Below are 16,347 nucleotides of genomic sequence, written 5' to 3'. Positions count from 1 at the left end.
ATCTGGACAAAGATTTACCCAGACGCTTCCTCCAAGACTAAATTTTTCCAGTTTTTGTAAAGTGTCCTGCCCCAGTGTGGTGGTCCCGTCCTCTCTCCTATAGTGTCCTGCCCCAGCTGGTGCTGGTCCCGTCCTCTCTCCTATAGTGTCCTGCCCCAGCTGGTGCTGGTCCCGTCCTTCTCCTATAGTGTCCTGCCCCAGCTGGTGCTGGTCCCGTCCTCTCTCCTATAGTGTCCTGTCCCAGCTGGTGGTGGTCCCGTCCTCTCTCCTATAGTGTCCTGCCCCAGCTGGTGCTGGTCCCGTCCTCTCTCCTATAGTGTCCTGCCCCAGCTGGTGCTGGTCCCGTCCTCTCTCCTATAGTGTCCTGCCCCAGCTGCTGGTGGTCCCGTCCTCTCTCCTATAGTGTCCTGCCCCAGCTGGTGGTGGTCCCTCCTCTCTCCTATAGTGTCCTGCCCCAGCTGGTGGTGGTCCCGTCCTCTCTCCTATAGTGTCCTGTCCCAGCTGGTGGTGGTCCCGTCCTCTCTCCTATAGTGTCCTGTCCCAGCTGGTGGTGGTCCCGTCTTCTCTCCTATAGTTTCCTGTCCCAGCTGGTGGTGGTCCCGTCCTCTCTCCAATAGTGTCCTGTCCCAGCTGGTGGTGGTCCCGTCCTCTCTCCTATAGTGTCCTGTCCCAGCTGGTGGTGGTCCCGTCCTCTCTCCTATAGTGTCCTGTCCCAGCTGGTGGTGGTCCCGCCCTCTCTCCTATAGTGTCCTGTCCCAGCTGGTGGTGGTCCCGTCCTCTCTCCTATTGTGTCCTGTCCCAGCTGGTGGTGGTCCCGCCCTCTCTCCTATAGTGTCCTGTCCCAGCTGGTGGTGGTCCCGTCCTCTCTCCTATAGTGTCCTGTCCCAGCTGGTGGTGGTCCCGTCCTCTCTCCTATAGAGTCCTGTCCCAGCTGGTGGTGGTCCCGTCCTCTCTCCTATAGTGTCCTGTCCCCAGCTGGTGGTGGTTCCCGTCCTCTCTCCTATAGTGTCCTGCCCCAGCTGGTGGTGGTCCCGTCCTCTCTCCTATAGTGTCCTGCCCCAGCTGGTGCTGGTCCCGTCCTCTCTCCTATAGTGTCCTGCCCCAGCTGGTGGTGGTCCCGTCCTCTCTCCTATAGTGTCCTGCCCCAGCTGGTGCTGGTCCCGTCCTCTCTCCTATAGTGTCCTGTCCCAGCTGGTGGTGGTCCCGTCCTCTCTCCTATAGTGTCCTGCCCCAGCTGGTGCTGGTCCCGTCCTCTCTCCTATAGTGTCCTGCCCCAGCTGGTGCTGGTACCGTCCTCTCTCCTATAGTGTCCTGTCCCAGCTGGTGGTGGTCCCGTCCTCTCTCCTATAGTGTCCTGCCCCAGCTGGTGGTGGTCCCGTCCTCTCTCCTATAGTGTCCTGCCCCAGCTGGTGGTGGTCCCGTCCTCTCTCCTATAGTGTCCTGCCCCAGCTGGTGGTGGTCCCGTCCTCTCTCCTATAGTGTCCTGCCCCAGCTGGTGCTGGTCCCGTCCTCTCTCCTATAGTGTCCTGCCCCAGCTGGTGGTGGTCCCGTCCTCTCTCCTATAGTGTCCTGCCCCAGCTGGTGCTGGTCCCGTCCTCTCTCCTATAGTGTCCTGCCCCAGCTGGTGCTGGTCCCGTCCTCTCTCCTATAGTGTCCTCCCCCAGCTGGTGGTGGTCCCGTCCTCTCTCCTATAGTGTCCTGTCCCAGCTGGTGGTGGTCCCGTCCTCTCTCCTATAGTGTCCTGTCCCAGCTGGTGCTGGTCCCGTCCTCTCTCCTATAGTGTCCTGTCCCAGCTGGTGCTGGTCCCCGTCCTCTCTCCTATAGTGTCCTGTCCCAGCTGGTGGTGGTCCCGTCCTCTCTCCTATAGTGTCCTGTCCCAGCTGGTGGTGGTCCCGTCCTCTCTCCTATAGTGTCCTCCCCAGCTGGTGGTGGTCCCGTCCTCTCTCCTGTAGTGTCCTGCCCCAGCTGGTGGTGGTCCCGTCCTCTCTCCTATAGTGTCCTGCCCCAGCTGGTGCTGGTCCCGTCCTCTCTCCTATAGTGTCCTGTCCCAGCTGGTGGTGGTCCCGTCCTCTCTCCTATAGTGTCCTGTCCCAGCTGGTGTGGTCCCGTCCTCTCTCCTATAGTGTCCTCCCCCAGCTGGTGGTGGTCCCGTCCTCTCTCCTATAGTGTCCTGCCCCAGCTGGTGCTGGTCCCGTCCTCTCTCCTATAGTGTCCTGTCCCAGCTGGTGGTGGTCCCGTCCTCTCTCCTATAGTGTCCTCCCCCAGCTGGTGGTGGTCCCGTCCTCTCTCCTATAGTGTCCTGCCCCAGCTGGTGCTGGTCCCGTCCTCTCTCCTATAGTGTCCTGTCCCAGCTGGTGGTGGTCCCGTCCTCTCTCCTATAGTGTCCTCCCCCAGCTGGTGGTGGTCCCGTCCTCTCTCCTATAGTGTCCTGCCCCAGCTGGTGCTGGTCCCGTCCTCTCTCCTATAGTGTCCTGCCCCAGCTGGTGGTGGTCCCATCCTCTCTCCTATAGTGTCCTCCCCCAGCTGGTGGTCGTCACACTCTCCTACACCTGCAACTTCTCTTTCACACACGATCGAGTCTTCCCTCCCATAAACAATACAGTATTTAAGGGAAGTAAATCTTGAGTCTATTACCCCCAAAGACCATCACCTTTATTAAACCACCTGAGCCTAAATTAGTTCCCCCTTCCTCGACGCTGTCAGCCACCACTTGTAAATAATATTACCTGTGTGGGAGGGAGGGAGGGAGAGAGGGAGGGGGAGGGAGAGGGAGGCAGGGAGAGAGGGACGGGAGGGAGCGAGGGAGAGGGAGGGAGAGAGAGAAACAGGGACGGGAGGGAGGGAGGGAGAGGGAGGGAGAGGGAGGGAGAGGGAGAGGGAGGGAGGGAGAGAGGGAGGGAGGGAGAGAGGGAGGGAGGGAGAGAGGGAGGGAGGGAGAGAGGGGAGGGAGGGAGGGAGAGAGGGAGGGAGGGAGAGAGGGAGGGAGGGAGAGAGGGAGGGAGAGAGAGAGGGAAGACTAGGTATATTTGAAGGCTCTTCAAGTTCACCCCTCTCGCTTCAAGCTCACCTTCCTCACAATCTTGAGGTTATCTTGAGATGATTTCGGGGCTTTAGTGTCCCCGCGGCCCGGTCCTCGACCAGGCCTCCACCCCCAGGAAGCAGCCCGTGACAACTGACTAACACCCAGGTACCGATTTTACTGCTAGGTAACAGGGGCATAGGGTGAAAGAAACTCTGCCCATTGTTTCTCGCCGGCGCCTGGGATCGAACCCAGGACCACAGGATCACAAGTCCAGCGTGCTGTCCGCTCGGCCGACCGGCTCCCCAATGCTTAACATTTCGTGCACTGTTTTCCTCTAACTACCATCGTGCGTAGCAATCCAGCACTAATTACCCAACCAGGAAGGAACACTAACTGCGCATCGCTATCTTGCGTGGCATTGATATCTCATTCCGAGGGGGAGAAGGAGAGGTATGGTATGACCGGCTTGTCTTACATCCACTTAGGTTGCTTCTGCTGCATTCGCAAACATCTTGGAGGAACTTTCAACCCCATTCCAATAACGAGTAATTCAGAGCTTCGGAACCAGCTAAGGCCTTGTATAATATGCGTTGCTAATTCGATTATGCCGTGACAACGGATGACAGGTGATCTTCAGGCCCGTCTCCAATGTCAGATAGGGACAGGAGCGTTTCATTATCTGTGGAGCCAGGCCTGGTTGGCTCCATCCTGGTGCCACACCCTGGCTCCACCCTGGTGCCACACCCTGGCTCCACCCTGGCACCACCCTAGCTTCACCCTGGCACCACCCTGGCTCCACCCTGGTGCCACACCCTGGCACCACATCCTGGCTCCACCCTGGCTCCACCCTGGCTCCACATCCTAGCTCCACCCTGGCACCACCCTGGCACCAACCTGGCTCCACCCTGGCTCCACCCTGGCGCCACACCCTGGCACCACATCCTGGCGCCACCCTGGCACCATCCTAGCTTCACCCTGGCACCACCCTGGTCTGTTCCCAGTCATAAACTTCACCCAAGTTCTCCGGCACTCATTATCATCTTTCCCTTCCATTTCTTTACACAATTTATGATTTTCGAGAATGAACATTAGCAAACTGTTTTGACTCGCTTATTATTAATATGGAATATATATTAAAAAATAAATTTAGAGTGTGTATTGACTTCTGAAAGTCCAAGGCGCATGTTTATAAAATATTTTGCACTTGGAAAAATATGGCGAATGAAGTTTTAAAAGGAAATGATTTGACATTACAGTCAATATATAAAACTTTTCATGACAAAACATTAAGACAGGTTACCGCTTTGGCTCAGCAACCCGGGCCATGTATTCCAGCCCCGCTGACAAGGTAGCGCTGTTTAGTGTCGACTGCTTACCTTACCTTGAGGTTACCTTGAGGTGCTTCCGGGGCTTAGCGTCCCCGCGGCCCGGTCGTCGACCAGACCACCTGGTTGCTGGACTGATCAACCAGGCTGTTGGACGCGGCTGCTCGCAGCCTGACGTATGAGTCACAGCCTGGTTGACCAGGTATCCTTTGGAGGTGCTTATCCAGTTCTCTCTTGAACACTGTGAGGGGTCGGCCAGTTATGTCCCTTATGTGTAGGGGAAGCGTGTTGAACAGTCTCGTGCCTCTGATGTTGATAGTTCTCTCTTGAACACTGTGAGGGGTCGGCCAGTTATGTCCCTTATGTGTAGGGGAAGCGTGTTGAACAGTCTCGTGCCTCTGATATTGATAGTTCTCTCTTGAACACCGTGAGGGGTCGGCCAGTTATGCCCCTTATGTGTAGGGGAAGCGTGTTGAACAGTCTCGTGCCTCTGATGTTGATAGTTCTCTCTTGAACACTGTGAGGGGTCGGCCAGTTATGTCCCTTATGTGTAGTGGAAGCGTGTTGAACAGTCTCGGGCCTCTGATGTTGATAGTTCTCTCTTGAACACTGTGAGGGGTCGGCCAGTTATGTCCCTTATGTGTAGTGGAAGCGTGTTGAACAGTCTCGGGCCTCTGATGTTGATAGTTCTCTCTTGAACACTGTGAGGGGTCGGCCAGTTATGTCCCTTATGTGTAGTGGAAGCGTGTTGAACAGTCTCGGGCCTCTGATGTTGATAGTTCTCTCTTGAACACTGTGAGGGGTCGGCCAGTTATGCCCCTTATGTGTAGGGGAAGCGTGTTGAACAGTCTCGTGCCTCTGATGTTGATAGTTCTCTCTTGAACACCGTGAGGGGTCGGCCAGTTATGTCCCTTATGTGTAGTGGAAGCGTGTTGAACAGTCTCGGGCCTCTGATGTTGATAGTTCTCTCTTGAACACCGTGAGGGGTCGGCCAGTTATGCCCCTTATGTGTAGGGGAAGCGTGTTGAACAGTCTCGTGCCTCTGATGTTGATAGTTCTCTCTTGAACACTGTGAGGGGTCGGCCAGTCATGTCCCTTATGTGTAGTGGAAGCGTGTTGAACAGTCTCGTGCCTCTGATGTTGATAGTTCTCTCTTGAACACCGTGAGGGGTCGGCCAGTTATGTCCCTTATGTGTAGGGGAAGCGTGTTGAACAGTCTCGGGCCTCTCATGTTGATAGTTCTCTCTTGAACACCGTGAGGGGTCGGCCAGTTATGTCCCTTATGTGTAGTGGAAGCGTGTTGAACAGTCTCGTGCCTCTGATGTTGATAGTTCTCTCTTGAACACTGTGAGGGGTCGGCCAGTTATGTCCCTTATGTGTAGTGGAAGCGTGTTGAACAGTCTCGGGCCTCTGATGTTGATAGTTCTCTCTTGAACACCGTGAGGGGTCGGCCAGTTATGCCCCTTATGTGTAGGGGAAGCGAGTTGAACAGTCTCGGGCCTCTGATGTTGATAGTTCTCTCTTGAACACCGTGAGGGGTCGGCCAGTTATGCCCCTTATGTGTAATGGAAGCGTGTTGAACAGTCTCGTGCCTCTGATGTTGATAGTTCTCTCTTGAACACCGTGAGGGGTCGGCCAGTTATGTCCCTTATGTGTAGGGGAAGCGTGTTGAACAGTCTCGGGCCTCTGATGTTGATAGTTCTCTCTTGAACACTGTGAGGGGTCGACCAGTTATGTGTAGTGGAAGCGTGTTAAACAGTCTGAACTGTTATGAGTGAAGCTAATTTCCAGAGTATAATTTCTGGCTTCTTCTAAAAACCCAACTGGATTACAAATATTCTGCCACATAAAGCGTCTCATCCTCAGACAATGGCCTGCAGGCCGCTCCAAGCAACAGCCTGTTAGATCAAGTTACCACAAGTCGAGCCTGGCCCCAGGCCGGGCTCGGGGAGTAGAAGAACTCCCGAAACCCTCTACAGGTATGCTCCAGGTACGACCAACTGCTCGTTAAATCCAGACGATCTCGCTTCATGCAGGTCGGAGTTCAATCCCCGGCCGTCCACAAGTGGGCACCATTCCTTTCCCCCCGTCCCATCCCAAATCCTTATCCTGACTCCTTCCCAGTGCTATATAGTCGTAATGGCTTGGTGCTCTCTCCTGATAGTTCCCTTCATTAGACCCAGAAGCAGCCGTCTTGTGTACGAATTACAAACAACATGTAACTAATGATGTTCGAACTGTCTTCACCTACAGCAAATACAAGTCACTGGCAAAAGACTAACATTTAACACTTTATGTTATGTTATCTTGAGGTTATCTTGAAATGAATTCGAGGCTTAGCGTCCCCGCGGCCCGGTCCTCAACCAGGGCTCCTTTTCGTTACACACCCCTCATGAAACAGCCCGTAGCAGCTGTCTAACTCCCAGGTACCTATTTACTGCTAGGTGAACAGGGGCATTAGGGTAGTACGACTTTTTTTTTCTACCACAGACGTGGCCAGATATTTACAATGCTAACCAGCATATATACATTTTCTTCTGTCCTCCATGGACAGGGTTAGAGATGTGTTAAACATATAGTTCAAGGGTTTATTGAACAATCAACCACAGAAGGTGATTCCGTGCTTTTAAAATGCTAAGCTAATCTACATACGTAAATACATAGATACACAGATTTACGTATGCCCTACATAAAGTGTTAGATGTGTCTTTTACATAGTGTCATTAATGTGCATTCACAAAGGTGAAATGTATTTCTGATGAGCTTCCATATATACTTTATACCCATACATATACATAAACACACACATATACATACATTTATACACACACATGCATTCACATACATTTGTCTCATTTACTCTGACAGGGTGAGATAGCTGATAAAGAAACTAGTGTGCAATTAAGCACTTAATCACTGAAGGTGATAAAGGTGCTTTTACAAGCTCAGGTTATATAATTACGACTGTGGAAGATCTACTTCTAAAGCAGTTCCCCATCAAGAGGCTCGTTTTCCCCCACAGCTCGGGGAAGTTTATGTACATTTTCTGTGGTGGTGCTACGGTCACAGGAGGACACTGATCTATAAGTCGCCCCACAGTCATCTCACACACATGACCTCCTCATTGTACGGGCACTGTGCCAGCTCCACTTCCGATCCCAGCTCCACTACGTAGCCCTACACATCTTTACACCACATTTAAATTCATACATTTCTCCCAGATATGTATCAATTATACACCAAATATTTTTAGTGCTGGCTGGCAAGGAAAAAAAATTATCATATACTATAATTTATATTTTTCTTCCTACAGCGCCTCTGGGCACGCGCCGGAAGGAGAGTGGCAGTGGGGAAGGCAGCGAGGCTAGTGCCCCTGGAGAACAGGATCCCCTGGCCCTCAATGTCGGCCAGGAAGAGGCACAGCAGCAGCAGCAGCAGCAGCAGCTCCTCCAGCAGCAGGAACCGGAGGAGCCAGAGCTGCCCAGCGAGCCAGAGTTGCCGCCAGATGTCCTCCACAAACACGACGAAAATATTGTCTTCAAGGTGAGCTCTTCCACCCTTGGAGTTACCTCAAGACACTTCATACTGTCATATGTTTACCTTCATTGAAAAAGGTAACTGCGCACAATACACCTTGGCACTATTTATAGCTTTAAAGACAAAGATTAGTGAAGCCACACACACACACACACACACACACACACACACACACACACACACACTGTTGAGAGGCGGGACCAAAGAGCCAGAGCTCAACCCCCGCAAGCACAAATTGGTGAGTACAAATAGGCGAGTACACACACACACACACACACACACACACACACACACACACACACACACACACACACACACACACACACACACACACAATATCAGCCGCCTCGTTTAACGATGCATTATGAAACAAATTAGAACAATTACGAGAGAATAACGAAGAAGACAGAGTCCCTTCTACTAAGCAACGCCATATTTTAAATATTTAGCTCCTCTAATGGAAGGAAAACTTATGCATTAACTAATTACCAACTGCTGGCGAGATTACATTATTATTTATAGCTCTCGTTATCATTGTTCATGAGGATCTAAGTCTGCGATATTACAATATTTAATTGACTCGGTTAACTGAGGGGTTAACCTTTCACTCTCACGTTCTCTGGGGTAACGTGTTGCTCTATGCTGCGGTCTAGAGGGTTTCTTCTGCATCATCATCATCATCATCCTCCATCATCCACCTCAAATTTCTGAGGTTAAAGTTACCTAGGAGCCTGACATGAGCCGCTGGAATTCCAAGATTATCAACACGGGTCTCGATATTGTGACCATCTTGGTGGGCGAATTCTTCGGTTGCTTGATCTCAAGAGCTTTGTCTTGGCTCCAGCAATGATCTTAACCGAACTGAACTCTGGGTACGTCGGCGTAGAGGCTTCCAAACCGGTTGATACCTGGTTGATATCTGCTTGATGGAGTTCTGGGAGTTCTCCTACTCCCCAAGCCCGGCCTGAGGCCAGGCTTGACTTGTGATTCAAGTCCAGCTTGGCTGGGTGTTTGAAGGTTGAGATTTTCTCTGGTACTTAATAGTGTTCTTGTTCTAATCTTCTTCCTCCTTGAAAATCAATCCTATAAAATGAAGAGCTTTTGTATTTAATCTTTTTAAAGAGATATTGAGCACTTAAGAGTATACGTTAAAATACGTGTTATTAGAAGGCCGGGTTGTCTGAACATGGTTGAAGGCTAAGTTTAATTCAGTACAAATGAACAGAGAAGTTAAATACAAATTTCTTTATATATGTTGCTTATGTTGAAGTACTCACCTAGTTGTGCTTGCGGGGGTTAAGCTTTGGCTCTTTGGTCCCGCCTCTCAACCATCAATCTACTGGTGAGATGAAGCGTGCTTCCAGGCGTGTGTAGATAGCTGCCATCAACGAAGCCCACTCTACTCACTGACTTATCCCCCCTCGCCAGTGAGGGGGCCCCACCTCACCAGTGAGGGGCCCCCACCTCGCCAGTGAGGGGGGGGCCCCCACCTCGCCAGTGAGGGGGGGGGGCCCCACCTCGCCAGTGAGGGGGGGGCCCCCACCTCGCCAGTGAGAGGGGGGCCCCACCTCGCCAGTGAGAGGGGGGCCCCACCTCGCCAGTGAGGGCTCGCTACCAATATATATTCCAAATACAATCCCGTCCATGCCCGCTTTTGCATGGAAATGTAAAACGGATACCAATTTGCATTACTTCGAATAAAAAAATGCTAAATTCCAAACTTTACCAGCGAAGGCTCTTGCTTGGCCGTACGACCGCGGCAAGAGAGCAAACATTAGGCTATTTCAATGAAGTTGTACTGTGTCCTTGGTAAAAAAAAAAAAGGTAGTAAGAAACATACATGATGTATCGCCTTACCATCCCAATTTCAGAACTATACCGACAATGTTTTCCAATTAATTATAGTATTCAAATTAGCCATTTCACCAACTTGATTCAGGTTCGGAACCCAATGAATGAGGCTATACTTTAATTCAGTGGCAACTGCTCAATTTCTTCCAGGTCGAAAACACTTTGAATTGAAACTGAAATAAGTTTAATGAGGTAAAATACACACAAAGGGATGAGGTAGCTCAAGCTATCCTCACCCCGTTCAGTACATCGTGTTAAAACACTTTGCCTATCACAGCTGTTTTCACGTTTTATTCAGTGAAAACAGCTGTGATAGGATTTATTTATATTTGTATTTTTCCAGTCAGAATTTGCTGTATAAATCACAATAAAGAAGTACATTTCCTTACTTTCGTACACTTCCAAACAGGAAGTACGGCTAGTTAGCCGTCAATTAAACATGTGAGCCGTCAATTAAACATGTGAGCCGTCAATTAAACATGTGAGCCGTCAATTAAACATGTGAGCCGTCAATTAAACATGTGAGCCGTCAATTAAACATGTGAGCTCGCTCGTTAAGTCCAATGTTTGTTATTGTTGTTGTTCTAGATCTTGACACAAGAGTACAGCGACGCGGCAGTCGACCTTCTGTGCAACCACTTCTTCAAGGACGAGCCCCTGGGGAAGGCGCTCTACCTCGACAGCCCGAGGGAGGTCGACCACTGGCTCTCCAAGTCCTGCCTCATATGGTAAGATAATCTTGAGGTCATCTTGAGATGATTTCGGGGCTTTTTAGTGTCCCCCGCGGTCCGGTCCTCGACCAGGCCTCCACCCTCAGGAAGCAGCCTGTGACAGCTGACTAACACCCAGGTACCTATTTTACTTGAGGTTATCTTGAGATGATTTCGGGGCTTTTAGTGTCCCCGCGGCCCGGTCCTCGACAAGGCCTCCACCCCCAGGAAGCAGCCCGTGACAGCTGACTAACTCCCAGGTACCTATTTACTGCTAGGTAACAGGGGCATAGGGTGAAAGAAACTTTGCCCATTTGCTTCTGCCTCGTGCGGGAATCGAACCCGCGCCACAGAATTACGAATCCTGCGCGCTATCCACCAGGCTACGAGGCCCCCCCCTGCTAGGTAACAGGGGCATAGGGTGAAAGAAACTCTGTCCAATGTTTCTCGCCGGCGCCTGGGATCGAACCCAGGACCACAAGTCCAGCGTGCTGTCCGCTCGGCCGACCGGCTCCCTTAGAACCACAGGGACACAACGCCACACTCACGGGAGACATCTCCCGTCACGCAGGGTGCAGTCGCACCTCCACAGATCTCCAGTATCAGCTCTTGATACTGGTAATGGCTAAAAAGGGCCACCACTTACGGGCTATTCATGGCCGTGCCACCTCTTGGGTGCCTTAATCTTCTTCAATCAATCAATCAAACGCCACACTACTTCCTCCTACCTTGATCAACATGTTATAGTTACAGCTATAGATTCCGACCGAAATCATCTCAAGATAACCTCAAGATCCTCCTGTTTAAATAATAGTGTTTCTAACTATATGCATATAGTTAGAAATATCGTGTACCTAAATATCGTGTACCTCATATATCACAAGAAATATCGTGTACCTCATATCGTGTATTAGGCCTAGGAAGGTTAGGTTAGGTTAGGTTAGGTTAGGTTAGGTTTGGTTAGGTTAGGTTAGGTTAGGTTAGGTTAGGTTTGGTTAGGTTAGGTTAGGTTAGGTTAGGTTAGGTTTGGTTAGGTTAGGTTAGGTTAGGTTTGGTTAGGTTAGGTTAGGTTAGGTTAGGTTTGGTTAGGTTAGGTTAGGTTAGGTTTGGTTTGGTTAGGTTAGGTTAGGTTAGGTTAGGTTAGGTTAGGTTTGGTTTGGTTTGGTTAGGTTAGGTTAGGTTAGGTTAGGTTAGGTTTGGTTTGGTTAGGTAGGTTAGGTTAGGTTAGGTTAGGTTAGGTTTGGTTTGGTTAGGTAGGTTAGGTTAGGTTAGGTTAGGTTAGGTTAGGTTAGGTTAGGTTTTGGTTTGGTTAGGTAGGTTAGGTTAGGTTAGGTTAGGTTAGGTTAGGTTAGGTTAGGTTTGTCTTTGCAACAGAGAAAAAATCTATTCCGGTTTGTCCAAATTCAACAGTACCGATTTCTACTTTCTAATTGCGTTGTACGTCGGTATATGTACTATAGTCCTCATCGTTATCTTGTTATCTTGAGGTTACCTTGAGATGATTTCGGGGCTTTAGTGTCCCCGCGGCCCGGTCCTCGACCAGGCCTCCAACCCCAGGAAGCAGCCCGTGACAGCTGACTAACACCCAGGTACCTATTTTACTGCTAGGTAACAGGGGCATAGGGTGAAAGAAACTCTGCCCATTGTTTCTCGCCGGCGCCTGGGATCAAACCCAGGACCACAGGATCACAAGTCCAGCATGCTGTCCGCTTGACCGACCGATCGTTACTATAAGTACTACCAAACCAGAAAGACGGGCTGTATATTGAGTAGAAAGGTTAAATGCCAATATATTAAGTCTTTCAAGTTTTGAAATACAGTCAAGTCTGAACGAGATCCAGAACTAATAATAATATAAGCACTAATATAATTTTACAGGATTCGTCTTTCAGCAAAAAAGACTAAGCAATTAATCCCTAACACCATAACCTTCCAATTTAGCACTTTATAATTACTAATTATCATTTTCACTGCAACAGATTAACATTGACAAGACTAACCCCTGGAAACACAAACCGAAACTCTTTCTTTTTTCCGCTTGTTACAACTTGTAATAAAGTTGTTATATCTTAGTTTAAGGTGTTTATGACGTATTAGAACGTTGTTACAACTTGCTATATTGGTTGTTATAACTGGTTAGGTGTTAAAACTTGTTCGAACGTTGTATCAACGTCGTAGTTTCGGTGTGTGTTTAGCGGGACTACTGCTGACCTTAAGCATGGGTAGGAATACCACCTGTACCATCACCTTCAGGTCATTAATTAGCTCAGACTAATTACTCAGAGCAGACTTCCTTAACTGCTGCGCGGCTCGTCAAGGCTGCTACGGTTTTTCATCTTGTCAATCATCACCAGGCACCTGTCAGAGTAACCTTTGCTGCTATCAGAGAAACCTTTGCTGCTATCAGAGTAACCTTTGCTGCTATCAGAGAAACCTTTGCTGCTATCAGAGAAACCTTTGCTGCTATCAGAGAAACCTTTGCTGCTATCAGAGTAACCTTTGCTGCTATCAGAGAAACCTTTGCTGCTATCAGAGAAACCTTTGCTGCTATCAGAGAAACCTTTGCTGCTATCAGAGAAACCTTTGCTGCTATCAGAGAAACCTTTGCTGCTATCAAAGAAACCTTTGCTGCTATCAGAGAAACCTTTGCTGCCATCAGAGAAACCTTTGCTGCCATCAGAGAAACCTTTGCTGCTATCAGAGAAACCTTTGCTGCTATCAGAGAAACCTTTGCTGCTATCAAAGAAACCTTTGCTGCTATCAGAGAAACCTTTGCTGCCATCAGAGAAACCTTTGCTGCTATCAGAGAAACCTTTGCTGCTATCATAGTAACCTTTGCTGCTATCATAGTAACCTCTGCTGGAGTTTCAGCAAGCCTTAAGCCTTGCCACGAGCTACAGCACAAGAAAACTCAGAATATTCTGTGACTGCCTGTTTAGAACCTCTCCCTCTCTCAATTCTTTCACAGCTTATCATAATAGTTACCTTCAAGTTCAAGTATGTTTATTGAGATAAACAATAAATACATCTCAAAGGGATAGAGTAGCTTAGGCTATTTCTATTTTCCATTTACCTTTACCTTTTTACCTTACCTTACCTTTATTTTTCCATTTACCTTTCCATTTACTCACAGTAACAGCCATGTACCCTTAGTTCTACATTTGTCCTGGTTTTAGCAATCCTCATTATTTCAATTCTGTTTAATACCTCTTCACATACGAGGCCTTCAACGGAATACAGCATTTTCCTCCTGCATCCCTAATAACTATCCAGCTCTTTGGCATATAGCCACATCCTGTTTTCCGACCTGCATTCTTCCCTGTCCTTCAATGATGTGGTGTATGCCCCTCTTCCCTATCCTTCAATCCCGGTGCATCTACCCCATCCCTGCTCTTCAATCCCGGTGTATCTACCCCATTCCTGCCCTTCAATCCCGGTGTATCTACCCCATCCCTGCTCTTCAACCCCGGTGTATCTACCCCATCCCTGCTCTTCAACCCCGGTGTATCTACCCCATCCCTGCCTTTCAACCCCGGTATATCTACCCCATCCCTGCCCTTCAACCCCGGTGTATCTACCCCATCCGTGCCCTTCAAGACCGAAGACCTCCCCACCCCCACAGATCAGCCACGGGGTGTCGGTAATGGCGATAGACGAGACGGCTAATGGGCGGCTGGTGGGCGTAGCCATTAACAGCATTAAGAGGCGCGGCGACGCTCCTGGACCGGACGACTTCTTGGCCTGGATCGACCCCCACAAGGACCCCAAGATGTACAAGATTATCTCCTTCCTCACACAACTAGCCAGCGACATTGACTTTTTCGGCCAATACAGCGTTGACAAGGTACCACATCAAGTCCGTTTCTTGAGACAATGAAATACATCTTAAAGGAATAGGTTAGGTACCAAAATAGGTTAGCTACCCCACACAAGGTACTAAATATTCTTGTGAAACAAAGTGTGTCTCCTAATAATTATTTCGACAGCATACATGCGTTAGGAAACATGTGTCATGGGCCATACATGTGTCATATATGGCACATTATTCACTCGAATCCAAAGGGCATCAAATACTGGACGATGTGTACAATACTTGGAGCACTTTTTCAATTGCAAAACTTGTGTAATGGGTTAATGAATTCAGATACATTTATAATTCAGTCATTTTATCCTTTTAAAGAACACATTCAAGTACTGAAGTACTGAAGACCTTTTAAAACAAGCATACAGGACATGGACTTGACCGCAAGTCCATTATGTTACCTTTCCCTAATGGCCAGACATTAGATTAACACACACAATGTATTAGATTAACACACACAATATTGACAGCTGTTGATTGACAGTTGGGAGGGTTAATTGATAGTTGAGAGGCGGGGGCCAAAGCTCAACCCCCGCAAGCATAGCGAGTACAACTAGGCGAGTACATCCTCTGAGACTTAAGCAATGCTTCTAACACACACAGTGATCACACTAACGTGATGCATCAAATGAACAAATCCACAAGGGCCGTGACGAGGATTCGAACCTGCGTCCGGGAGCATCCCATACATGAATCCTCGTCACGGCCCTTGTGGATTTGTTCAATCCTTCTAACTTGCGTCTGTGTGTGTGTGTGTGTGTGTGTGTACACAGTTCCTCAACTTCGAGCTGCTGAATGTGGACAAGACGTACGGAGGCCGCGGGATCGCCTCCATGCTGGTCCAACAGAGCTGCAACGTAGCCCGCACTCAAGGCTTCACCTGCCTCGTCACAGAGACCACAGGTAAGTGTACATCCTCCTCCTCTAGCATCACTTCTGTCACTTACGGGCTCACCATAGACCGTGCTACATGGACACTTCGTTCTGGGTAGCTAAATCTAAAACAACAAAATAACATACTACTGTCAAAGCATCCAAGTCTGCTCTTTCTACTATGAAGGAGGAGCAGACTCCTTCCTCCCTCCTTGTAGATGAAGGAAGGAAGGAATTATCAGGGGAAAGCACCAAGCCGTTACTACTATATAGCACCGGTAAGGGGTCAGGATAAGGGTTTGGGATGGGACGGTTGGGAAGGAATGGTGCCCCAACCACTTGGACGGTCGGGGATTGAACGCCGACCTGGCATGTAGCGAGACCGTCGCTCTACCGTCCAGTCCATGTGGTTGGGGAGAGGATGGCGGATAGGAAATGGAATAGTTTTATATGTATGTTTCATTAATAACATTAAATGTTTATTGGTTAATGTTTAGGAATTAATTATTGAAATTTTGCTATGCAAACAGAGCTCAATGTATACAGCTAAGATCTATTATTATCTGTAACATTCAAAGTAACTTTGTTGACAAAAATGTTCTCATAAACGGCCGTCTTGATTTACATGATGTTACAAAGTACAGAGAAACATGTTTGCAAACTTGACTCCCTGTACTAATGATTAGTAAATTCCTGTGACATCCTTCACGAGTGTGTGGCTGTCCGCTAAGAATAACACAACACCTGTGAGCCCCCGCTCACAGGTCAACCCGTTCTCGCAAATTTAATAAGTCAATATTGACTTATTAAATATGTGCATAGGTGACATACTTAACATAATAGATACCCTTAAAAAGATTCATAGAAAACACCGACCTTACCTAACCTTGTTAGTATCTTAAGATAAGCATCTTATTGCTTCGTAATTACAATTATTACCTAACCTATAATAGGTATAGGTTAAGTAATAATTGTAATTACGAAGCAATAAGATGTTTATCTTAACATACTAACAAGGTTAGGTAAGGTCGGTGTTTTCTATGAATCTTTTTAAGGGTATCTATTATGTTAAGTATGTCACCTATGCACATATTTAATAAGTCAATATTGACTTATTAAATTTGCGAGAACGGGTTGCACAGGTGTTTGCTTTATGTTATTCTTCTT

At 48.6% G+C, this 16,347-nt stretch overlaps 2 protein-coding genes across 5 annotated transcripts in view; one reads left to right on the top strand and one right to left on the bottom strand.

Moving 5' to 3' along the window:
* Window positions 1-16,347, bottom strand: part of LOC138357113 (calcium-binding mitochondrial carrier protein Aralar1-like) — a 319,526-nt gene that overhangs the window by 253,545 nt on the left and 49,634 nt on the right. The window lies entirely within an intron of this gene.
* Window positions 1-16,347, top strand: part of LOC123771475 (arylalkylamine N-acetyltransferase 1) — a 40,474-nt gene that overhangs the window by 23,009 nt on the left and 1,118 nt on the right. The window contains 5 exon segments of the mRNA XM_045764034.2: window positions 7,661-7,890; window positions 10,324-10,447; window positions 10,450-10,463; window positions 14,068-14,289; window positions 15,081-15,210. Coding sequence (XP_045619990.2) covers window positions 7,661-7,890; window positions 10,324-10,447; window positions 10,450-10,463; window positions 14,068-14,289; window positions 15,081-15,210 — 720 coding nt within the window.

This window comes from Procambarus clarkii, chromosome 76, assembly GCF_040958095.1.
Source record: "Procambarus clarkii isolate CNS0578487 chromosome 76, FALCON_Pclarkii_2.0, whole genome shotgun sequence".
Taxonomy (NCBI): Eukaryota; Metazoa; Arthropoda; class Malacostraca; order Decapoda; family Cambaridae; genus Procambarus; species Procambarus clarkii.
Note: the sequence above shows the minus strand (reverse complement) of the source record. Positions and strands in the feature narration are given on the sequence as shown.